Below are 26,708 nucleotides of genomic sequence, written 5' to 3' on the forward strand. Positions count from 1 at the left end.
GTGGAATTTGTCTTGGAATTGGAAGAATGTATTAATACATTGCTCAAATAATGTCAGTGTGTCTAGTGGAAATATGAAAGGTTGGACTGAAAAGTTCTGATAAAGTCCTAGAACAAAAATTATGTTAAAGCAACTGATATAACCAAAAAAAAAAGAACATATCTTAAAATCCTTTAACCTCCATGTTTCATCAAATTGTAATAATTTTTTCTTTTAGGATATATAAGAAGACATGTCAGAGATTTTGAAGAAATTTGAAATTATCACAACTTTTCAGCACACCGTTGTACTTCTTGTGGTAGTCCTATGGTTTCTATTTGGACACATACTACTGCAACCTACGTATAGTGGATATTAGATATTCCTCCAAATATCTTGCATAGCTGATAGTTCCACTTATAGGCAAGATGGATACCTACATAAGAAATACTATATACTTTTATGAAAAAAACAAAACAAGAATTTTGTAATAGTATCCTTTAATCTACTAGAAAGCCTGGACATTATCAACCTGTTCACTAGTCTATCTCAAACAGATACTGTGAACAGATCGATAGTACTCAAGTTAAGCTTGCCAACATCAATACTACTATCGCTTCATTACAAGAAGAACTATCTGAAATGCAGATCCAGAACTATGGTTGATCCTCTGCATTGTCTTTCAAACTGCAGTGACTAAAGAATTTGAAAAATTCAAACCATCATGTGAAACATATTGAATCTCTCAGCAGTGAAACACATACCTTCTGCAACCACAAGATTGCTCAGTAGCTAATTTATCATCAGCTATTTGAAGATGCTGTCAGTGACTAGCAAATCACCTTGCACTGATCATAGATTCCACATTTGATGATAGTTCATAACTATCATCAAACGTGGTGATAGCGACTAGCCACTAGAGGGCTACATGGTGTGCAGTGTTTGTGGATAGTTCCTGAACAGATAAGGGATATTTTGAGTAATAATTGGTGAATTTGCATAATATTGTTTATTTTTAAGTATTTTAGCATGTCTGCGTGATTTTTGTGTGTTTTTTGAGTATTTTAATAGTAAATTGATAGATATGATTATCTGTGCCCATGGCTCCCATAAAGAGGAATACAAAGATGGCATCCAGGTCTCCATATTTGTCTAAAAATTTTAACTTAAAGGATTTGATTCAGTGTACCGTTTGCAAAATGTATGCATTGATGAGAGCGGTTGGAGTCTGGTTAAACAACGATAGTGGAGTGAATGGGCACAAAAAGTGTAAAGAATGTGAGGATTTAAAGAGTGTTTCAGGTCGTGTGAGTGATATTGTTGTTGAAAGTGAGCATCTAGATAACAGTGATACACGAGGTATGAATGGTGATATTTGCGAGGTAGTACCTGATAGCTGTGAGAGTGGCGTTGAAAGTGAGAATGAAGGTAAACATACAGAACGATTGAATTAATCATCGGAGAATAAAAATGATGATACTGACGCAATGGGTGAGGTCATTCTATTACGCAGAGCGATACATAGGGCAAATCGGCAGCTGGAGTGTTGGCAAAAATGTTTACCAAGCGTACCGACTAATTATCGGCAAAAGTATGATAGAAAAAATAAGGGTATGATAGTGAGTGTAAACAAAATGAAAGAGCGAGTGTTGTATGGAGATACATTAGTAAGAGGTGTGTTAGTTGAGAGGTTAACAAAATCATACCAACCTGATGCGAACTATAAGGATGTAAGTGAGTCAATTAGAATGCAAAAGCAGCAGGTGAAAGAATTGATAATGTTAGCAGGTACAAATGATTTGAAAGGAAACGGAATGGCTATGAGTGAGGATGTGAAGAAATTGCTTGAGGTAGCAAAAGAGAAGAGTGAGGGAGTTAGGATGGTGAGTCTGTTTCCATGGTATGACAGTGAAGAGTATAGAAGGAGGGCCATAATTGCTAATGACTTTATGCATGAATTATGCAGTATGAGTGTTGTGGAATTTGTGGATGTGTGGAATGAGTTCGATGGGCGAAAGGATTTATATAAAATGGATGGTTTACATTTGAATGGATTTGGTGTACGGAGACTTGAAAAGGTGTTGTCGAATGTAGTGTAAGTGAATGTGCAGAATCAGGGAAACTAGAGTTATTAAGAGGGGGGGGGAGATATGCAGACTTTAGGGACAGTTGAGTGTGAATGTGTGCCAAGCGAGTAGGAAAGACCACGAATCAGAATGGGATAGTTAGTATAAGGCATCAAAATAGGGATGGGACAAATCGGCTCTGCAATTCATGTATACTAATGCCAGAAGTATTAGGAACAAGAAGGAAGAATTTTTGGCCTTGGTTGGCACTTCCAGACCACAGGTTATTGGCATTAGTGAAACATGGCTGACAGAAGATGACACAGCTAGTGGGATTGAATGTGAGGGGCATGGTGTGTTCAGGAGTGACAGGGAGAATAAAATGGGGGGGGGGGGGTGTTATTGATGATAGCTGATGAGCTACAGCCAAGGAGAACAGAAGTGGAACTGCAGGATAGAGAAAAGAGCACATTTGAGGCTATTTGGTGTGAGATTGAAACTAGCAGAACAAAATATACAGTTGGGTGCTACTGTAGACCAGGTGATGGAATAGATGGTGGAGATAGTATGCATAAGCAAATAGAAGAAATGAGTGGAAGGAGGGTAATTATTATGGGTGATTTCAACTATGGTAACATTGATTGGAAGGAGGAGAGGACACGCGGGAGGAAGGAATTGGATTTTATGCTGTTATTAAGGGATAACTATCTGCGACAGCATGTAATGGAAAATACTAGGGGTCAGAGAGTGCTTGACCTAGTAATTACATCTGAGGATTTGGCTGTAACAAATATGACCACATTGCCACCAATCGGTGAGAGTGATCATAGGGTCTTGACTTGGGTGGTGGCTAAAGATGTGGAATTTACAATTCAGACAGGATAAATGTGGAATTATCGGGCTGATAAGTATGACGAGTTTGATTGGTTCAGTACCATGGCATGTACAACTGCAAGGGCTACAAGTTGATAGTGCATGGGAGGTGGTTAAGAAGTGTTTGCATGAAGCAATGGCTGACTATATACCTAGAGTCTGAATAATAAATCAAGTAGGGGTTAAATGGATGAATAACACCATTAAGCTTGAGCTGCAAAAAAAGAAACAACTATGGAGGGAATTTAAGGGGAAAGGTAACAGGCAGGCACATGAACAGTATAAAGTGCAGGCCCTAAGGGTAACGAGTGTGATAAGAAAAGCAAAAAAGGATTATGAAAGAACATTGGCCATCCAGGCTAAAAAGAATCCCAAACAGTTTTTTTGATATGTTGCAAGTAAAAGAAAAAATGTATATGGCAGAATGATTTTAAAGAATGCCGATGGTAGGAAGGTAACCGAATCAGTTGATATAGTTGAATTACTTTGCAAGAATATATCATCCAGGTGGTGACATTGCAGAAATGAATGAACCAATAGATTATACGGGAATTGTGGTGAATGAAGTGGAGGTGAGTAGTGTATTGCAAAACCTCAATGTCAATACATCTGTGGGATTGGATGGTATACCAGCTCATGTCGTACGTGAAGCAGCTAAAGAATTGTCAGTACCCTTGGCCATTTTGTTTAATTTGAGTCTCGGGTCTGGGTTAGTGCTGAGGGGGTGGAAAGAGGGGGAAATAGTTCCACTGCATAAAGGAGGTTCCAAGACTGCTGTTGTAAATTACCGACCGATTAGCATATCAGGAATCATTGTCAAGGTCTTGGAGAAATTAGTCAAGAGAAGAATACAGGATTGGATAGATGAAAATTGGATACTGTATGAGGGACAACATGGTTTTGTGAAGGGTAGATCATGCCTCAGTAACTTGCTCACGTTTTATAACACAGTGATTCTACTGGACCTTGCCAAGGCCTTTGACAGGATACCACATGGAACTCTAATCAGTAAACTGGAGCATATGGGGATGGATATAGGGTTGGTGAGATGGATAGGAGGGTGGTTGATGGAGAGATACCAGAGAGTGATTTATTCAGGAGTTGAGTCCAAAAGACGGCCTGTGACTAGTGGTGCGCCACAGGGTTCTGTTCTTGGACCACTACTTTTCAATTTGTTCATTAACGATATAGGAAAGGATCTGAGAGGAAGTATTCACTTGTTTGCTGATGATGCAAAGTAGAGCAATTGTGAGTGCACAGGATGTCAAAATTTTGCAAGATGATTTGGATAGTTTTGAGGACTGCGCTAAGGATAATTGATGTCAATTTAATGTGGCACAGTGTAAGGTTATGCATTTTGGGGTGAAAAGATTAGCAGCAGTATATCACATTGGTGGAACCGTACCCCAGGAGATTGATGAGGCCAGGGATTTTGGAGTGTTGGTGGATAGGGAGTTGAAGTTTAGGGGGCACATCGCAAAAGTGGCTAAATCAGCTCATCAAATCACTTGGCTTCTGAAAAATACTTTAACAAGCAGAGACACACAAGTTAATGTTCCTCTGTATTGAGCCTTGATAAGATCCTATCTAGACTACTGTGCCGAGATATGGGTGCCACGGTTTCTTCTTGATTGGGAGGAGGTGGAGAAGATCCAGAGACGAGTGACCAAGATGATAGCAGGTCTGTGGAATGAACCTTATGAGAAGAGGTGGAAGATTTGTGGGTTGCAAAAATTGGTTGTTAGGCAGAAAAGGGGTGATATGATTGAGACATTCAAATTACTGAAGGGTTTCTATAAGATTAATCCAGGAGATATTTTTGAGAATAGGACTGGTGGTGGGAGGACTAGGGGCCATACATGGAAGCTGAGCAAGAATGCGGTTAGCAGGAGTGTTAGAGCCAGGTTTTTTACTTGGAGAGTGGTGAATGAGTGGAATTAGCCGCCAGAGTCTGTTGTGGGTGCTATGGCCGTGAATGAATTCAAGGCGAGGTATGATAGATACTGTGTGAATGTCAAATAGTTGTTCTTGACATGATGTTAGGGACTCCCTCGAAGAGTCTGTCGACTCCTTGGAGTTGCCCGAAATAATAATAATAATAATAATAATCAAACATGATATCTGTTATCACAGATACCATGTTGGCTAACAATATTCCTTTGGACCTGGCCAGAATGTTGATAAAATTGAAATCTCCCAAGAGCAACATTGCACCTAAAGAAATATTAGTCCTAATAAATTATAGAACAACAACAAAATATGATTATAACCAAAACAGATAAGGGTAATGCAACTGTTCTTTTGGATCGATTCAATTTTCTGTGTACAACAGAAAAATAAACAGTCTTCTAAAAGATTTGTCAACATACTAAATTATACGTTGGAATCCTACAAAATCTCGAAAGAAAAAAGTGTACAAATTATTTTAAAAAAAAGTTGTCTTAGCCAAAAGAAATTACCAAAAAAAAAAAAAAGTAAAACCTTATGTTGAATTACAGATGCACAGCTTAACTTCTTCACTGATAATTCCCTAGTGAGGTTAAAATTGAACTAGATGTAACAATTGAAGGGAATCAGGCATTTAACATTGCATGTAATTTGCAACGGATAACCATTGCACATTTACTTGCATGTTCTAATTGTGGATCGTAATCCACAATTCATGCCATATTGCTACTTTTTTTCTGCCTTCTTTCTTCTTATTCTTCTACTTTTGTTTCATTTCTGTTATAATAAATCTGCTGAACTTGATGACCAGCTTCCTGTTGAATAAAAGCACAAAAAAATTACATTTGTTACCTAACATTTTCTAGAAAAATAAATAAATAAATACATGCACATGCAAAACAGGTAGCGTAACTTATACAAAAGTCTACCGAAAATCAGATATTTTGCTAGTTCTCTAAGTTAATGACTGAAATTTGTTAAATGATATCTTGATTCATGTTGTGCTGTGCTATTTATTCTTGATGATTAGGTTAAGAAATGAAACTTGCACTGATGTATTTATTCTTAATGGTATATATAATTTGATAGATAATGGGCCTTGAAGGGTTTCTCCCTCTTGAATGCTGCCGATTAGTGAAGTATGATGAATTCCATGATTCCTTAGATTGTTCTTTTGAGGATATTGATGACCAGCCAATGGGAGAAATTCTGGGCGGGGTGAAATCTAGCTATAAATTTGATCTTTTACTAGAAACAAAAAAGCCTGAAGAAAAATTTCAAGTTTACAGACCAGGTGGTAAGTTATTTATGATGTTAGAATGAAAATTATTAAAATAAAATTAGATTTAATTTTCTTCCTGAGAAAGTCGAGTTAGTAATCATTCATCTGTACTGAATTATTATTATTACATGGCACTTTCAAGAACTTATTGTGAGAGGGTACTCCACACCGCACAAACCACCGTTTACTCTGCTTTTCTGTCTATGCACTATGCTATCTACCAGCTACTAATAGTGTTTTTTTCTGTTATTGCATATGTGCTCTGGGCAGTTTCTGTATGCAGAATGAAAAACTAGTTTCTGAGATATAACTGTTACTTCCATGTGAGACTAACTCACTTTGATTCCTTAAGTCAATATAAAAATGCTTCTTGTCATGATGAGAATCAAAGAACACAATGTCCCATTGGTCTTCTGACTGCACTGTGGAGGCACTAAATCATCTAAGTCGGAATTCTGTTATTCCAGACTATATAAAAAAATTAATAATAAAAAAAAAGAAAACAAAATCCTTAGCCCACTCACAGTACAAATGTACTATAGGTGTGTAGCAAAACCTTTTGTGGGTGGATGCTAATAAAAATAACTGGAAGTACTCTTCTGGATTTTTTTTTTATAATTTACATCTCTCCCACATAGATTTCAAAGCTGTGGTAGATTAGTACTGCCAGTGGGTTAAGATTAGGTATTCCAAAAATCCTGTTCTGATGACCAAACTTGGTACTTTTCCATGGCAGATGATTGGTCACCTGGTGCAAGTCCATGTTCTACATGCCTCCAGTATGTAGAATGTGGACTTGCACCAAGAAACTGATATCATCTGCCACCTAATGATGCTTACATCTTTGTTATAGTTGGATTTTAACCCACAAATGCTGATTAGAGAGAGTAGAGATACCATCTCTTATCCAAATAGACCTAGTAACTGAAAAGTCTGTAGTGTGCATGGTACAGTACACTAACAGTATTATTAGCAAAAATAACATGAACTGTTATCAAGACAGAAAATATAAAATATATTTCATTTCAGCATCAATGCTGATTATTATACTAAACAGTTGCATACACCTATATATGTTTATCAAGTCAGATTTATTGAAAAATTTTTCTTAAACTTAGTACCTTCATTTTGGTGGCTAAATATCTAGTCACTGTTTTCAGAAATACAGGCAGTCCCTGACTTACATAAATTGGAACTTATTGAAACCAAAAAGAAATAGATGACATGTTAGCCTCTTATTTAAGACATTTATGAAGATAAGAAACAAGCCACTGTTAAGTTATCTCTTGATACTTTCACAAGAAAGGTCAAAGGGTAAACTAAACTTTCTTTACATTTTTCTCATACAATTTATAGTGTATTATATTACTTTGCTTTGATAATTATTATTATTATGTAGCACCTCCAGGGAGTCTAAAGACTCATCGAGGGAGAGCACCTACTCTACAACTCTGTCTCCCCCAACCGCAATTATCTTCATCATCTACACCAATGCCATCTATCACCAGCTACCACCACTTGTATTTTTACAGGCAATCACAAGCATCCATACTCACGGCAGGATTCGAACCTGCAGCCTTTTGGCTGGAGAGCAGATATGCTAACCACTTGGCTGGGTTGGCAGAGTTTCAATTATATAAAATTTCAATTTCAATAAAATTTCAATTACACACTGAATTCCAATTTGTCTGAATTCTATGAATGAAACTAAGAAATAACTTTTAAAACATTTTAAAGGAATAACTGATATTTCACATGTTAATGCACTGCTGCATAGACTTACTGTAAACACATAATCAGTAGAGTCCGATTAACTAGTGGTTGTGGAGGATTTAATGCAAGTTAGATAAAATTTGAGTTATGTAAATTTTGCAGAACATAACTGTTACGTAAGTTGGGGACTGCCTGTACAAAGACTGTGGAACAAATCTGCATACCGATATCTGATATTGATTGTTACATTCGGCAGTTCGTAATCATATATATTTTTTATAATTCATTGTTAGATGTAAGGTATCTTCCTGATGTAGTATTTCTGGATGACAGTTGCCTGATGGTGTGAAACTGTATTCATTGTTCTTTATAAGGTATTATTATTATTATTATTATTATTTCGGGTAACTCCAGGAAGTCCTTAGACTCATCGAGGGAGGCCCTAAACATCATGTCCCCACAACTATATGACTTTCTCACAATCTATCATACCTTGCCTTGAACTCGTTCACCATCATAGCACCCACAACAGACTCTGGCAGCCCATTCCACTCATTTACCACTCTAAAAGTAAAGAACCCAGCTCTAACACCCCTGCTAACCACACTCTTGCCCAGCTTCCATAGGTGTCCCCCTAGTTCTCCCACCACCAGTCCTGATCTCAAAAATATCCTCTGAATTAATCCTATAGAATCCCTTTAGCAATTTGAATGTCTCAATCATATCTCCCCTTTTCTGCCTATCAACTAGTTTCTGCAACCCACAAATCTTCAACCTGTTCTCATATGGTTCATTCCATAGACCTGCTATCATCTTAGTTACTCGTCTCTGGATCCTCTCCACCTCCTCCCCATCAAGAAGAAACCGTGGCACCCATATCTCGGCACAGTAGTCTAGATAGGATCTTATCAAGGCTCAATACAGAGGAACATTAACTTGTTTGTCTCTGCTTGTTAAAGTATTTTTCAGAAGCCAAGTGATTTGATGAGCTGATTTAGCCACTTTTGCGATGTGCCCCCTAAACTTCAACTCCCTATCCACCAACACTCCAAAATCCCTGGCCTCATCAATCTCCTGGGGTACGGTTCCACCAATGTGATATACTGCTGCTAATCTTTTCACCCAAAAATGCATAACCTTACATTTTGTCACATTAAATTGACATCCATTCTCCTTAGCCCAGAACTCCAATCTATCCAAGTCATCCTGCAAGATTTTGACATCTTCTGCATTCACTATCGCCCTACCCAACTTTGCATCATCAGCAAACAAATGAACTGTTCCACTTAGATCCTTCCCTATATCATTAATGAACAAATTGAAAAGTAGTGGTCCAAGAACAGAACCCTACGGCACACCACTAGTCACAGGTCGTCTTTTGGACTCTACTCCTGAATAAACTACTCTTTGATATCTCTCCATCAACCACCCACCTATCCATCTCATCAACCCTATATCCATTCCCATATGTTGTAGTTTATGGATTAGAATTCCATGTGGTATCCTGTCAAACGCCTTTGCCAGGTCAAAAGTATATTGTAGAGAACTAAATTTTCTTCATAGTTAAATCATTATTGTAATTAAATGTCCTGTCATATCTCTATGATGACCTTCCTCCACCTTACAGAGATGCGTTTGTTCTTTGAGTGCTGTAGAAAGATGATTGCAAAATCTCAGACTTTATTTGCATTAGGCCAGTGTAGTGTGTTCCCCTCTGATCTACATTCCCATTGTGTTTTGTTTTTCTCATCTGAAAAGAATTGGTGTATTCAGTGCTGAGACATTTATCCCAAGGGAGCAGTTTTTTAAACAATCTTAATAAGGTCTTAACCTGCTTTAAGCTCTTGAAAACTACTCTCAAATTATATTTCTGCTGGATTGTGCAATGTTGATAAAATATTAGAGTGAAGAAGGGAGGCATAAATAGTAAACTTGAATTTAATTTTGAATTCAAATTAGAATCAGTTGAAATTTGATTGAAATTGCTATTATTAGGCTTGGGTATATTAGACATAACTAGAAAGTCTGTAAAAAATTTATGATTGTTTTCAAAGTAGCTGGAGATTGAAGAGGAAAGAAGAATGCAGTTAATCTTATCAAGTGTTGTGAGGGAAATGGAGAGGATTAGCATTACGGTAATCCATAAGCATTATTTAGAAATTGCAGTACTAAAATGAATAATATAGATAATACAGACTTTTACTTATGATCTGTATTATTCACAATTGCAAATTCTGAGAACAGAAGTCAGTGAAAGTAAGAAAAGCTGGGTGAAGAACAAGCTGGATTCAGGCCAAATAGAAGCTGTCAGGATCAGATCTTCACTTTACGACAAATAGTCGAGAAAGCATGGGAATATAACAAAGATCTGTATTTAAGTTTTGTCGATTTGGAAAAGGCATTTGACAAGGTGCCAAGAGAGAAGCTATTCAATATGCTACAGTTATATGGTGTCAATGGGGCATTATATCAAGCAATACTTAGTCTTTATTTGAGTTGTAAGTCAGCAGATAGAATTGAAGGAAGTACAGGAAGATGGTTTAATGTTAAATCTGGTGTGAGACAAGGATGTACATTATCCTCTCTGTTATTCATTATCTATATGGATCACATTATGAAGGAAATTGGTATTAAAGCTGATATCAAAATTGCAGATATCAATGTCAGCTCTTTGCTTTATGCTAATGATGTTATAATTCTAAATAAATCCGCTACAAGTCTGCAAGATTACATGACTAAATTGAATAACTGTTGTAATAGATATGGTATGAAGGTCAGCAAAACAAGACAAAGACAATGAAAATAGGCAGAATCATTGAAAATATCAACTGTGTTGTGAACGGAGAACCCGTGGAAGAAGTAAAAACATTTCAGCTATTTAGGCATGATTTTTAGTGAAGATGGTAAATTAAATATGGAAATAGACAACAGAATCAACAGAGCTGGTATGGTAGGAAGTCAATTGAATAAATTCACATGGAATAAGAGAGAAATTAGTCGGAACATTAAATTAGCTGTATACAAGACAGTGTTCAAACCAGTTTTAACTTATGGATCTGAGAGCTGGGTCAGAAGTAAAACACTTGACCAAAGACTAGAGACCCCAGATATGAGAGTCCTGAGAAAGATTATAGGCGTGAACACATGGCATCAATGGCAATATCATATTAAAAACGAGGATATTAGGAAAGAACTTGACATTGTCAACATCCAGGAATGTGTTAGCAGAGCTAATCTCATGTGGTATGGTCACTTAAACAGAATGGGCGAAGAAAGATTAGCAAAACAAGTGTTCTCTGCCAGGTTTGTAGGAAAACGACCCAGAGGAAGACCAAGATATAGGTGGATTGATACGGTACAAAGTGCCTTAGACGATAGAAATATAAAATCTGATAATGTTGGAGTCTTGACAAGTAACAGACTGATTTGGAGGAAAATTGTAGATAGGAAGTTAGTAATGATGTAATTTTTTTTCATGTGGTACTATCATATCCTGTACACCCTTTGAGGGTACATGGCAGGAATTTTATGATGATGATGATGATGATAAATAGCATACGATTTAAATACAACAGTTGTTTTTATAAAGATAATTCATCAGGAAAAGAACTGATGGAACTAAATAAGAGTGTAAATTGGTAGTTAATAGATGGTGATTTTCTAGAGAAATATTATCCTGTATGTATGTGTGTATAGGGGGGGGGGGTATTTGAATGAAAATCTCTAGAGTCAATTCTGCTACCATTTAGCAGTTGAACTGTGAAGGATGAATCAGGTGAGGAATGGAACTGCAAAGGAAAATGCATTCAGTAAAGAGAATAATAATAAAGAAGTTGATAATATATTATGTGCTACAGTTAAGTTCTACTTCCCAATTTATTTAATAACATTACATTTTAGGGAGATTTTGATGGCAAGGGAAGTTGGGACAATGTTAAATAGAACTGGCCACAAGAATGTTGCTCAAGTAAGTTTATCCTTTTATAAAGATTACTAAAAAATGCTATTTACAAAGAAAAGCATTCTGAAGTGTTCATGCTACACATTTCTCTCACTAAAACGAACTTGTAGGGACCACAGGATTAGTTTGTTGTGGTGGATATTTTGCTATAAAATTCAGGTTATTTAAAAAAAAAATAGAGAAGGAATTTGAGGCACTTATGATTACCTACTAAAATCAAGAATAAATGAATTAAATTTTATTAATATTTAGAGCATTTTTTTCTTGGTCAGAAAGCAAATTATATTTGACAAGAAATTATATTCTTGTTTTAATCCTGCATCCAGCATGGGCAAACAATGATTTGCATGTGAAACATTTTCATGATGACTAGGTTACTTCTATATAGAAGCTGTTAACTTTGCATCAGATTACTTCAGTATTCCATAATGCACACCCGTTTCTGATGTACATATTGACATACATTATGGGAATGGTCACAACCCAAGACTGGTTTCAACCATTGCATGAGAGCCTGGTAGTATTAGGGGAAAGAAAAATAGAGTGCAAATAAAGAAAAAAAGAGCTTAGCTCTTTTATACGATCATGCAGCTGAAGGTATTTATCACCAGGATGAACAACCAAAATACCAATTGTTCCTATTATAACCAAAATTCAAGGATGACTAGTATCCTGGTGGTTAGTTTTTACTAGGTAATAGGTGAAGGATTAAGTTGGGCAGACAGCCATTTGTGTATAGTGGAGTGCCCTCCTGCAATGTTTCCTTGGAGGTGTCATATAATAATAATAATAATAATAACTTAGCTGTCATGAATTACTCTCCAGTTATCCCTGTGTTGACTGTATGACCACAGTGACTGAGGAGAAGGTGCATACAAAGAGATTAGCACATACAAATATGAGCATGATGCACTAGAGTGTTTCTGGTTCTAGTTTCTTGAGAAGGATTGTGAGAAGATTACTGTATGTGTAGCAACCAGTGAAGGTAGATTTATGATAGATGGAGGTAGTTACTTCACCTGAAGGAGAGTAAGATATCTAAGAATGCCAATTTATTCTGCTTTTGTATTTCCATGGTGAAATTCATTTGGTGGTGTAGATTATTTATTTTAGTTAGAAAGGCAGGTAAGGTGTCTTGCTGTTCCCATCAACCCTGAAACAGTACTGAGATTTCCAATTTCAAGAATCCTCGTGAAATACAACTTATTGCCTATGTTTGTTCTGTTCAACAAACACTCCTCGAGGTTTTCTTCTTCTGAAGATAAGTGGTCTTTCTCTTTTTGGCATCTTCCAGGTTCCTTGTGATGCCCACCTCTCCTGTCTAGAATAGCAGAAAAGGAGAGTTCTGATGCCCTGCTGCATCATCAGAATCTGAATTGGAATGACTGCCTCTCCTAACTGAAAATCTGGGAAAATTGCATTCTCATCAGACATTAATAGCCCCCCCCCCCATCAATTACTACATCTTGCTTATGTAACATTATTCTTTACACCATCACATAGCTTGTATTGTTTTTAAAATAATTCATTGTTAACATTCTACCTTGTACTTGCTGACCTGCTTGTCATTGATGATGACCTGTAAATTTCATGGTGAAATATTTGACAATAAAATCCAGTACTTTTGTATTGTATTTTAATCATTTCATTTATCCTTGTGTCCGTGTATAATGTCTTTGCATCATTATGACACAAGAATCTCTTAAACATCACTGTAAATGTTTATTGAATTATTATCCTTCAAAGTGGCTGTTCTGCAACATGCTGATACTTTTGGAAAGTTGAAAGTTTTTTGCTTGGTTATAAAGTAAATTATATTAGCTATTATATCGTTTTATACACATCTGAAAGGAAGTACTGTAGAATACTGAGGCAATTGATCTGTTGTCAATAGCCTCTATATACCAGCAGCCTAATCGTGAAGATATTTTACATGCAAACTTTTGTTTGGTTGCTAGGATAAAGGATTAAAACAAGCATATGATTTTTTGTCTATAATAATTTTATTTAAATATTGATACTTTATTTTTTTTATAGTTAGGGTATTTTTATATCTAGCATGCCATATGAATTATTGACTTGTATAAAAAAAAAAAGTCTAGAACTTATGCTAAGAGGAAGGGATTTAGAGGCCAGCCTTGTTTGACTCCTTTTTTTTTTTTTTTTTTTTTTTTTTTTTTGGCTGAGTCCAGTGGAAACCCATTGATTAGGGTGGGTTATTGTATTAGTGTCTGCACAGTTAGCCTAGTGGCTATGAGCTTCGCAACCATATGCCTGGGTTCGATTCCCGTTGGTGACGTGAGGAGCTTTAGGATCTTCCTCAGCCATAGCCAAGTTAGCCAGTCTTGGGCGTGGACAGCAGGGTTGTTTCCACCAGTTTATCTGGGGTTTTTCATCCTGCAACCAGGCAAACCGGCCCCGTGAACACACGGATCTACAGTCATATGAACCTAAACCCCCATGAGGGGGGCTCAACTCACCCCAGAAGGGACAGGGGAGAAAAAGGGAGGAAACTCCACATATGAATAAATAAATAAATAAAAATTGTATTAGTGCAGACTACTTTGATAATGGATTGCAGCCTTTCACTTACATGAATCTGTCTAAGGATGTGGAATAAATAGAAAGGGATGCCAGATTTTGTCAAACGCTTCAATCACATTAATCATGATATTGCCATCGGATGTTTTTTTTGCATCACTAGATAAAGTAGATCAAAGAATAAGAATAGATTAAGCTGGTCTACTGATTTGCCTGGAACTCCATATATTTTTGTCTTTTGATTAGGTATCCCCATGCCAGTTTTGAGCATGTTAATGATGTAAAAAAGGATTTTATAGATAGTATTAAAGAAATAAGCTTCCAGTTTTTAAGATATGAACTTGACTGGGTTTTGGAATGAGAATTGCATAGCTGACTTATAGTTTGCTTAGTATGTGATCTGTACAGAGAAAGGAACTTTTAGACAGCCACACTGTCCCAGGAATAAGCTGAAGTTATTCAGTTACTGAAACGGGTTTGTCAAGCCTGTGTTGGATAGGATCAGCAAAGGTGTTAATGTTGCAAGAGTCATAATTTTCCCCAGTGCCCCTTGTCTTCAAACAAATTCTAATAATTTTTATGAAATGATATGTGGGAGCTGATCTTTGGTAGAACAGATAAGAGTAGCAAGTTTACAGTGGGGCGTGAAAGCTCTGTAGAGGTTGTACTTTTTTAAGGACCTGGCTGTTTTTCTGATGTGCCACGGATGCAGGGGATGGCGATGGCATTTCTGAAATCCTTCAGAAGAGATGGCCAGGGAATGGGAGAGGAACTGATTATTTTTTTAGTTCTGTAATCGCTGTAGCTATTGGAAAGGAAGGTGTTGTGTATGTGGTTGAGTTTGGTTGAAAGGGAGGTTCCACTGGAACAAAGATAGTGGACTCTATTGGTTAGTTTTAATAATGCCATATTGTTGAGAGGGGTAGTGGTGGGAGAGTTTGTGAACATATGTGCCTGTATGAGTGAGTTTTCTATATACAGTGAAGGAAAGGTTACCATTAGAAAAGCATTCTCGTAGACAGGCTTATACGTTGGTTATGCATTATTAAATTACTTAAGGAATTGAACAACGTAGATACGAATATAAATTAAATTACACTTTAATAAATATTTCTGATATTTCGGCAACGTCACGTTGCCATTTTCAAAAGGAACTTACCAAAAAAGGCATGTGCACGTAGGCACCACAACACAGTAACTGAGAATGAAGAGATGAAGCTATTATTCTCCTAAAAGCCTGATGGTGCCCTCTAGCGGGCTAAGTAGGTGTTCTTGACCTTTGGGCTGAAGGTCTGCTGATGTAAGCCTCCCAAATTTGGAGCAGTCGCATACAACCAAATTTGTTGAGGTTTGGAGAGTTCCTTAGGGCTGAGGCTGATTCCATAAATAGTCTTTCAAATTTGTATTTTCTGCGGTGTATTACTGTAGCTTTCTTCCACCGTATTCTGCGGCGTGTATCCAGAGCATGGTCTGCAAGACCACAATGGCTGTACTTGTGAAAACGGATGTAGTCCTTGTGTTCGGAAATTTCCGAACACAAGGACTACATCCGTTTTCACAAGTACAGCCATTGCGGTCTTGCAGACCATGCTCTGGATACACGCCACAGAATACGGTAGAAAAGCATGTTGCTAAGGTGTCTAGGAAGGGTAAACTATTGTTATTTTCCTTTTCCATCGTAAACTAGATTCTTGGATGCAGGCTATTGAGATGACTGAGGAAAGAGTCTCTGTGTCTGGGTCATGAGGCCAAATAGAGAACACATTCATTTTTCAAAATTTTCGATGTAAAAATTGGGCAGAGGCAGAACCAATAGTGATTTCCTCTATCTGTGTGTAATTAGTTTAAATTTATTTTTTTCATAGTCTATAAACCCTTCTCTAGAGACCAAACAAGGAACTTTTTCAAGCCATTTCAGGCCTCCGATAAGTGGGGCAATGGTCTCTCACAGAACACAGTGAAATTCATCTCCTTCCTAAAGATAATCACAAACATCCATGTCCATGGCAGAATTTGAACCTGCAGCCTGTTGGTTGGAGAATGGGTATGCTAACCACTCGACCAAGCAGACCAGCTCTCTAGCAAAAGCAGTATCCAAATGTATTCCAAGAGTCAGAAGGTTAAATAAAGTTGGTGTGAATGGGTTTCTTAAGCATGCAATCTGAAGGAAGAAGGCATGGAGGCATATGACGAGTGGTAATAATTGCTGTGCCTCAAGGGTCTGTCCTAGGGCCATTGCTGTTGAACTTGCACATTAATGATATTGAAGGAGGTTTGAATGGGGATATTCAGTTGTTTGCAGATGATGCCAAGTTGGGAGAGCTGTGAGGAGTAAAGCAGATATTGTGGCTTTACAGTCTGAGTGAATGAGCATGCAGGGGAGTTGCAAGTTCAGTATTGCAAAGTGTAAGGTTTTTAAAATTCGGAAAACAAAGATGGGATGCAGAGTATACATTAATGGAAATATATTGGAAAAAGCAGAGTAAATAAGAGATTTAGATCTGAGTGCATAGTTACCCGAAATTTAGAAGGCTCATTGCTGAAATTTTGTGGACAGCACAATGAATTCTGTCAGTGATGCAGAGGTCACTGGATGTAGAAGCAAGTAGGTTATGGTTCCATTGTGTAAAGCCTTGATTAAGGCACATATGGACTTTTTATCAGATTAATGCTGAAGAGGTTTTTTTTCAGAATAGTGGGAGATGGGAAGAGAATGGGAGGATATCCCTGGAAGTTGTATAAGGAGGGCATGAGCAAGGGAATGAGAAGCAGGTTTTTTGCATGGCGAGAGGTGAATGTTTGGAATGCATTTAAGGCATTGTGTGGTGAACTGTGTCTGTATGTGACAAAGGGACCTCTCCCAATGAGTCTTGAACTCCATGTAGGCTTGAATTTAATAATCCCATCCTTCTATATTATTATTATTATTATTGTTCCGGGAAACTCCAAGGAGTCGACAGACTCATCGAGGGAGGCCCTAACATCATGTCTGGAACAACTATTCAACATTCACACAGTATCTATCATATCTTGCCTTGAACTCATTCACGGTCATAGCACCCACAACAGACTCTGGAAGTTTATTCCACTCATTCACCACTCTCCAAGTAAAAAACCTAGCTCTAACACCCTTGTCAACCATGCTCTTGCCCAGCTTCCATGCATGGCCCCTAGTCCTCCCACCACCGGTCATATTTTCAAAAATATCTTCTGGATCAATCTTATAAAAACCCTTCAGTAATTTGAATGTCTCAATCATATCACCCCTCCTTCGCCTATCGTCCAATTTCTGCAACCCACCAATCCTCAACCTATTCTCATAAGGTTCATTCCACAGACCTTCTATCATCTTGGTCACTCGTCTCTGGACCCTCTCCACTTCCTCCCCATCACGAAGAAACCCTGGTGCCCATAATTGGGCACAGAAGTCCAGATGGGGTCTTATCAAGGCTCGATACAGAGGAACAACAACTTGCTTCTCTCTGCATGTTAAAGTATTTTTCATAAGCCAAGTGATTTGGTGAGCTGTTTTAGTTACTTTTGCAATTTGCCCCCTAAACTTCAACTCCCTATCCACCAGCACTCCCAAATCCCTGGCCTCATCAATCTCCTGGAGTACGGTTCCACCTATGCGATATACTGCTGCTATTCTTTTCACCCCAAAGTGCATAACCTTACACTTTGCCACATTGAACTGACATCCATTTTTCCTAGCCCAGTCCTCCAAACTATCCAAATCATCCTGTAAAATTTTGACATCCTGTGCACTCACAATTGCTCTACCCAACTTTGCATCATCAGCAAACAAGTGAACACTTCCTCTCAAATCCTTTCCAATTTCATTGATGAACAAATTGAAAAGCAGTGGTCCAAGAACAGAGCCCTGTGGCACTCTCTGGTATCTCGCCTTCAACCACCCTCCTATCCATCTTACCAACCCTATATCTATCCCCATCTGCTCCAGTTTACTGATTAGGGTTCCATGTGGTGTCCTGTCAAAGGCCTTGTCAAGGTCCAGTAGTATCACTGTAAACCCATTATCCCTATCCAGTTCAGCCGTCACTGTGTTATAAAATGTGAGCAAGTTACTGAGGCATGATCTACCCCTCACAAAACCATGTTGTCCCACATACAATATCCCATTTTCATCTATCCAATCCTGTATTCTTTTCTTGACTAATTTCTCTAAGACCTTGACAATGATTCCTGATATGCTAATCGGTCGGTAATTTACAACAGCAGTCTTGGAACCACCTTTATGTAGTGGAACTATTTTCCCCTCCTTCCACCCGCTCGGGACTAACCCAGACCGAGACTCAAATTAAACAAAATGGCCAAGGGTACTGACAATTCTTTAGCTGCTTCTCGTACTACACGAGCTGGTATACCATCCAATCCCACAGATGTATTGATTGAGGTTATACAATAGACTACTCACCTCCACTTCATTCACCACAATTCCCGTATAATCTACTGGTTTATTCGTTTCTGCAATGTCACCACCTGGATGATATATTCTTGCAAAGTGCTCACTCAGTAACTCAGCTATCTCAACTGATTCAGTTACCTCCCTTCCATCGGCATTCTTTAAAATCATTCTGCCATGTACATTTTTCCTTTTACTTGCTACATATCTAAAAAACTGTTTAGGATTCTCTTTAGCCTGCATGGCCAATGTTCTTTCGTAATCCTTTTTTGCTTTTCTTACCACACTTTTCACCCTTCTGGCCTGCACTTTATACCATTCATGTGCCTGCCGGTCACCTTTCTCCTTAAATTCCCTCCATAGTTGTTTCTTTTTTTGCAGCTCAAGCTTAATGGTGGTATTCATCCATTTAACCCCTACTTGATTTATTATTCGGACTCTAGGTATACAGTCAGCCATTGCTTCATGCAAGCTCTTAACTACCCATGCACTATCAACTTCTAGTCCTTGCAGTTGTACATGCCATGGCACTGAGCCAATCAAACTCCTAAGCTTGTCATACTTTCCAGCCCGATAATTCCACATGTACCCTGTCTTAATTGAAAATTCTACACCTTTAGCCACCTCCCAAGTCAAGACCCTATGATCACTCTCACCGATTGGTGGCAATGTGGTCATATTTGTTACAGCCAAATCCTCAGATGTAATTACTAGGTCAAGCACTCTCTGACCCCTAGTATTTTCCATTACATGCTGTCGCAGATAGTTATCCCTTAATAACCGCATAAAATCCAATTCCTTCCTCCCGTGTGTCCTCTCCTCACTCCAATCAATGCGACCATAGTTGAAATCTCCCATAATAATCACCCTCCTTCCACTCATTTCTTCTATTTGCTTGTGCATATTGTCACCACCATCTTTTCCATCACCTGGTCTATAGCAGCACCCAATTGTATATTTAGTTCTGCTAGCCACAATCTCACACCAAATGGCCTCAAATGTGCTCTTTTCTCTATCCTGCAATTCAACTTCTATTCTCCTTGGCTGTAGCTCATCAGCTATCATCAACAATACTCCTCCCCCCATTTTATTCTCTCTGTCATTCCTGAACACACTATACCCATCACACTATACCCATCATATTAAGTATTACGTGCTTTCTTTTCCTTAAGCAGGGAATCTTTTTTCATTAGGCGGTCAAAAGTCACTGCAAAGACTTTATCAAGACACAGACTTTCATGTTAGTGAAAATTATATTCAGAATAAACAGAAGTGATTGCATTCCTCTCACATTTATCAAAGTTCTTGAAGAGAAGTACATAATGTTAAAAAAAAGATAAAATGAGATATTAAAACATAATTTACTGAAATATTTTATGAAAATGCATTCAGTATCTTTATTTTTCCTAAATATTTCATAACTTTACTTATGATCTTAATTAATAATTTATGTATATTTTATTTTATGGTTATTACTTATTGAAAAAAGAGATTTCCATTTGTTTAGACCAATGCCAAAAGGCCACACTGAAGAAACTGTTCATGTAATGCAAATTTGCTTCTTATTATTATTCTTATACCCTCCATGGAGTCGACAGACTCATCATGGGAGGTTCATTTAACTGACAACATATTTATCATATAGAATCATAAAGTCCTTAACACTCCTTGCATTAACAACACATTCTGGTAATGCATTCCATTCACTGACAATTCTCCATATAAAAAATCTACTCCTCACACTCTTCTTCACCACACTCTTACATAACTTCCAGGAATGACATCTGGTTCTTTCCTTCTCACCTTCTACTCTTTTTATAATCCCCTCTGGATTAATCTGATAAAATCCTGTCACTAACTTAACACGTTCGCTGCCAACTACGAGTATACTCGTAGTTGGTAAACCAGCTGCAAGTATACTCGTATGATGCTTACTGCCGGCAACGAGATTATTGTACTGACCTTGAAGAAGTGAAAATGCTTGGCTTGTGGAGCTAGCATCAAAACTGTGTATTCTCATAGACAGTATATGCTCTGCACAAGCCAACTACGAGTATACTCGTATGACGCCTACCGCCGGCAACAAGATTACCATACTGACCTTGAAGAAGTAAAATTGCTTGGCGTACGGAAACAGACTATGCCGAAGTAGCATGGCAGCTAACGTGTTAAACACCTCTCTCCATAGCCAGCATGCATTCCAAACTCCTGATGTTGTCTTGGTCACTCATCTCTGGACACTCTCCAATGTCTCCACATCACATTGAAAACCAGGTGATCATATCTGAGCACAATAGTCCAAGTGTGGTCTGACCAGTGCCTTTATACAATGGCACAACCACTTCCTTATCCTTGCATGTTAGAGTACTTCTTATCATAGCAATACTATGATGTGCAACCTTTGCAGTACGCCACCATCGACATAGTACACAGCCTTATATTTCTGCACTCCAAAATGCAACACCTTGCACTTATTGATATCAAAACTACAACCCCACTCTTTTGTCCAAGTAAAAAGTCTATTCAAATCTTCCTGAAAGGATTCAGCATCAACAGTGCTACTTATAATCCTTCCCAACTTTGCATCATCAGCAAATAACTGAAGATTCCCAGTGAGTCCATATGCTATATCATTTACAAACTAGTTAAACACAGGGGCCCAAGAACAGAACCCTGGGACATGCCACCGATCCATCTAACCAATATACTTCCTATTCCCATCCTCTGCAGCTTGTACATCAACTCATCATGTGGTAATCTATCAAACACTTTTTAAAAGTTTAAGAATATCCCTGTATATGATTCTCCCTTGTCTAATGCACTCGTCACCTTATCGTAAAATGCAAGTGAATTACTGAAGCAGAACCTACCCCTTACAAATCCATGCTGACCCTCATAAAGAATGCCATGCCCATCAACCCAAATCTGTATTCTATTCCTTACCAATCTTTCCAACATCTTGAACACAACTGCAGTTATACAGACTTTCCTATAGTTGAACACCTGTCTTAGAACCATGCTTGTGGAGTGGTACTATTTTGCCCCCTTTCCACTCCTTAGGAATCCCTACCTGCTGCAAGACTTTCATTAAATAACCAGGTCAAGGGCATAACCAACTGTGGTGCACATTCCTTAAGCATATGTTGTGATATGTCAGTGATGTTCAACCTGTCAATTGCGGAGCGATTTTTGGTCGATCTCTTGTATATTTACAAATTTATTTAAAACTGAAAACATAATATTTTATTTATCAATATTTTGTATTATTTTTAATTCACTTTTTAATTGTATTGCTATTGTTTGTTTATTTTTCATTAAAATTGTCAAATCAGTAATTTTCTTATAAGTCCAGGTAAATGAATCAATTTGGATCAGTGGAAGTCAAACAGTGAGCCAAGTGAATATGATTATAACCAAAGTGTAAAAACTCGATTGTAGCTTAAATATTAAATATTCCAAAGCACATTACATCGATTTTTTACTTAGGTTAAGTCCCATGTGAATATTGTAAAAAAATAAACTTTGTTTGTCTCGGTATACTTTTTATTAGATGTTTTTGTAAATAACTCTTTTGAAGCTAACTGTATATACTGCTTTAATAAGAATATGTTAGAGTGTTAAAAACAAAGGCAATGTTTTTGTCGCCGAAGCTGTACATGGCGGCATTAGAAAGATTGTAATTGAAACGTATGTATGAGAAAGGCTTGCAGGCTCTAAGTGTAAACATCTCCGAAGTCAGTCAGAAAGAGTTCAAACAACTTTCCGATGGCCAGCAACTTACAATCAGAAAAAAGCGGAGGAGAACAAAAGGCATGCCAAACTTGAATCTTAAGATGGCAGACTCATACCGATTCTTTGGGGGGTTGCCAAACTTCATGCGAGGTCTCAGAGGAGGCCTAATAAAAAGGGACTGAAGCAAGCAGAAGGGGTTCCGGTTCCAGAATTGCTGTCAGAGAGGAGGCCGCCCAGTCCAGAGTCGCCGTCAGAGAGACTGCCCGGATCCATGTTGCTTGAGAGAGGAGTTTCCCGCTTCCAGAAAGGAGCTTTTCGGTTCGAGACGTCGGCCGCAGACAAGGTTTCAAATTGCCGAAAGGAAGAGTTTCAATTGCCGGAGAAAAGTTTCCAGGCCAGGTTAATGTCAGACATTCACCAGTGTGTTGCGTTTTCATTACAATTTGATGAATCAAATGACTTCACTGATATTGCTCAGTTAATGGTATTTATTCGCATGGTATTTCAAGCTTATTCAAGTAAAGAAGAACTTTTGAAAATTATAACATTATTGGGAAGGACTATGGGGAGAAGACATTTTTTTGACAAATGATGAATTTATGAAACAACACAAACTTCTGCTTTTTAAACTTATGTCTATTACTACTGATGGTGCTCCTGCAATAATAGGTAATAAATCGGTCTTCATTTCATTATGTAAAAACGATGACAAATATCCAGATTTTTTAACGTACCACTATTATTCGCCAACAAGTACTGTGTAGTAAAAGATTAAACACAAAAGATGTTTTGGATATTACATTTAAAATTGTAAATTCTGTTCGAGGAAAAGCCCTGCAACAGCGGTTATTTAAATTACAGGCAGATGATGATAGGGAACTTCTGTTTTACAATAATGTTCACTGGCTCAGCAGAAGTCAATTTTTAGAAAGATTTCTTGTATTAATTAATGATATAAACATTTTTCTTAATGAAAAAGGAAATATTTATCCACAATTGAGTGATAAAAGATGGTTGTTACACTTATCATTTTTAGTAGATTTCTGTATGAAATTAAGCAATTTAAATTTAGAGTTACAAGGTAGAGATAAAAATTTAATTGACATGTTAAGTTCAATAAAAATTTTCCAACAATACTTACTTTTATTAAAGAAAATATAAATGACTGCGAATTTAGACTCCCATATTTATTAAAATTTTTTGAACAAAATCAAGAAATGCTTCGCTATGATTTAAAAGAATTTATTCGTGAAATAGAATTAGTTGAGGAAGAAATAAATTCAAGATTTAAAGATTTTAATAAAACTGAAATTATTGTATCTTTTATCAGTAATCCATTTCAAGAAAACTTGAACAGCACAGAAATTTCAAATAAAATTAGTGGGCTGTTTGATATAAACCAAGCTGAAGTAGAACTTGAGATAATAAACATTCAGAATAGTTTAGATTTAAAATCAATAAACAATGAAGTCATTTGGAAGTATGCACATGAAAAATTCCCAATATTAACTGATATTGCGCGAAAAATTCTGTCATGTTTCAATCGACATACTTGTCAGAATCCGCTTTTTCAAATATGACCGTCATAAAAAATCAATTAAGAAACCAAATTACAAATGATAATTTGGATGATTGTCTGCGATTGGCCACTTCTTCATATCAACTTGACCATGAAAATATTGCGAGGTCCAAACAATGCCATATTTCACATTAACTTCTTTTTTTTTTTTTTAATCAACCAGCATTTCCTGTAACTTGGGAGTTTGTAATCAATCTGTTGTTTTTTCTAACTTTGGTTTTCCAAAATAGAAAAATAAATATTTTATTCCAATATGATAAAGAAATTTTTAAATACACAAATAAAGTTTTTAGTTGTTTGTTTGTGCGTAATCAGATATCAGGTTGGGAGAACGTGATCTTTTTAAGAGAGTAGATCGCTGAATAACTTATATATAAGAGAGTAGATCATCGAATAACTTTTTATAGAAAAGTAGCTTGCGTAGTAAAAAAGGTTGAACACCACTGTGATATGTCATCCATTCCCACAGCCTTATTCACATCTAACCCAACCAACATCTGTCTTTCACTTCCAATTCTCCTAATTCTTGCCTCTTTTCTATGTATTGTACTGGATAATTTATACCAATACGATATTCGCTGATAAAGTGCTTGTTCAAGAATTCCACTGTTAGTCTGCTACCAGGACTATCTACCAGTGTTAGTCTCCCATAATTATTCTTCCTTTTGTTTGCCATGTAGCAGAAAAATTCCCTTGAGTTAACCTTGGCCTGACCAACCAATATCCTCTCATACTGCACCTTATACTCTTCATGGATCTGATCATCACCAACTGTCTTGTCCCTCCTCTGTAACATTTTCTTTTCCAGCACAGTCCGCTTGATTTCGCTGTTCATCCATTTCACTCCCACTCTATTTACTTAACCCTCGGTATGTAGTCATACATTGCTTTCGTCAGATACTGCCTTATGGGTTTCCATGCATTGTCAACATCTTTTCTGCTCGATTGATCTACCCAATATACTGTTGCTAAATGACTAAAGAGCTTCCTATAATCACCTGCTTTATACTTCCACATGTATCCATTTTTGGCAGTGACCTTTTCTTGTTTCATCACTTCCCAAACAAGTACCTTATGATAACTCTCACCAACTGGCGGCAGTGTCAACACCTCATTAACAATTACATCTTGATCCAAAACATTAAAACTCTAGTTGCTTTAATCACATTCTGCTTAAGATACTTATCTCTCAGAAATTCCACAACCTCGCTCTCCTTGTTCCCATACACTACCTCCTCCTTCCAGTCTATATTCCTGTAGTTAACCAGGGATATAGACTGGAAGGAGACATGTAAAAAGAAGGTGATCCTTCTTTTTACATGCCCAACTAATTTGCCTAAACATTTTACAATCAGTATTCTTTGCATTCCCTGGCCTATAACAGCATCCTATCAGTTATACTAACCTGTTTATTTCAACTTTGCACCACACAGATTCAGTATCTGTGCATGCACCATCAACTTCCACACTTTGCAAACACAATTCCTCTGCAATCATTAGCAGCACTCCCCCTCCTTTTTTCACATCTCTTTCCTTCCTGAAAATTATATATCCTTCCAATTCCATTCCCGACATGCAATCCTCCTCAGGCAACCAAGTTTCACTTATTCCAATTACTTTTGGGCATACCATCTCAATCAATGCCACAAACTCATCTCTCTTGTTTTGAATACTCCTTAGATTTGTGTATAAACATAACAATCGCTGTGTGTTTGAGGCCATCCTACCAGCACCAACATTCTCTATTCTAGCTGCTATACTACACCTCGCTCTGTCTTCGGTTTGGCCACTCCCATTTCCCTTATCCTGTGATTTTCATTCTTTCTCATTTCATTCTCATCCTCATCTTTATGCATTCCATCACCTTGTGATGCTTCAACCTCATATCCATCTTTCTCCTGCTATACGATCTGTTGATTTGTGCTATCCTGTTTCACAGGTAGACTTCGATCATTTGCTACATTAACTTCTTGATTCTGTGCCTTCTCAGAAAACAATAGCCTTTCTAAATGCCCAACACCAAACCCATTCAAATGTAATCCATCAGTTTTATACCATTTGAACTTCCCTTCAAATTCACTCCACAGATTTACAAAATGAACCCCCTTTGCCTCACACAACTCAGCCATCTTACTATTCATTATCTCTGCTCTCCTTCTCAATTCACTGTTATTATATCTGGGCAACATGCTTACGACTTTCCCAACAACACTATTCTTCTTTACCTGCTGCGACAACTTCAAGTTTCTATCAACATTCTTCTTCTCCCCAACTAAGTCATTTGTGCCCATGACTTCCACTAATTTTGACACCCGGTATTTTCTTTTCTGCAATGCATCAGTTATTTGCTTTATTTTTCCACCAGGAAAGCATGTTTTGTGCAATTTATTAGTAATCACACCTCTAATGATCGAGTCCCCATACACTGAAATACAACTATCCTTTGATTCTTTCTTAATAACATTAACTTCCTCCTTCTCCTTATCATCGACCAATCTCTTCTTTAGCTGTTTAATATCCTCTTCCAAATGTTTCATTTTGCTTTTCATTTTCATTAATTCTTGCTGAAGCTCTTCTACTACTGTCCCGACATTTGCTCCCATTTCTAA

The 26,708-nt window shown here is 37.3% G+C and overlaps 1 protein-coding gene across 1 annotated transcript in view; it reads left to right on the forward strand.

The window, feature by feature from the left end:
* Usp47 (ubiquitin specific protease 47) overlaps window positions 1–26,708 on the forward strand; it is a 572,957-nt gene that overhangs the window by 353,430 nt on the left and 192,819 nt on the right. Inside the window, exon 20 of the mRNA XM_090406134.1 lies at window positions 5,955–6,162. Within this exon, the coding sequence (XP_090262260.1) occupies window positions 5,955–6,162 (208 nt within the window). The remainder of the gene's footprint in view (window positions 1–5,954; window positions 6,163–26,708) is intronic.

Source organism: Typopeltis vanoorti, chromosome 16 (assembly GCF_054136105.1).
Source record: "Typopeltis vanoorti isolate ZY-2024b chromosome 16, IOZ_Tvanoo_1.0, whole genome shotgun sequence".
Lineage (NCBI taxonomy): Eukaryota > Metazoa > Arthropoda > Arachnida > Uropygi > Thelyphonidae > Typopeltis > Typopeltis vanoorti.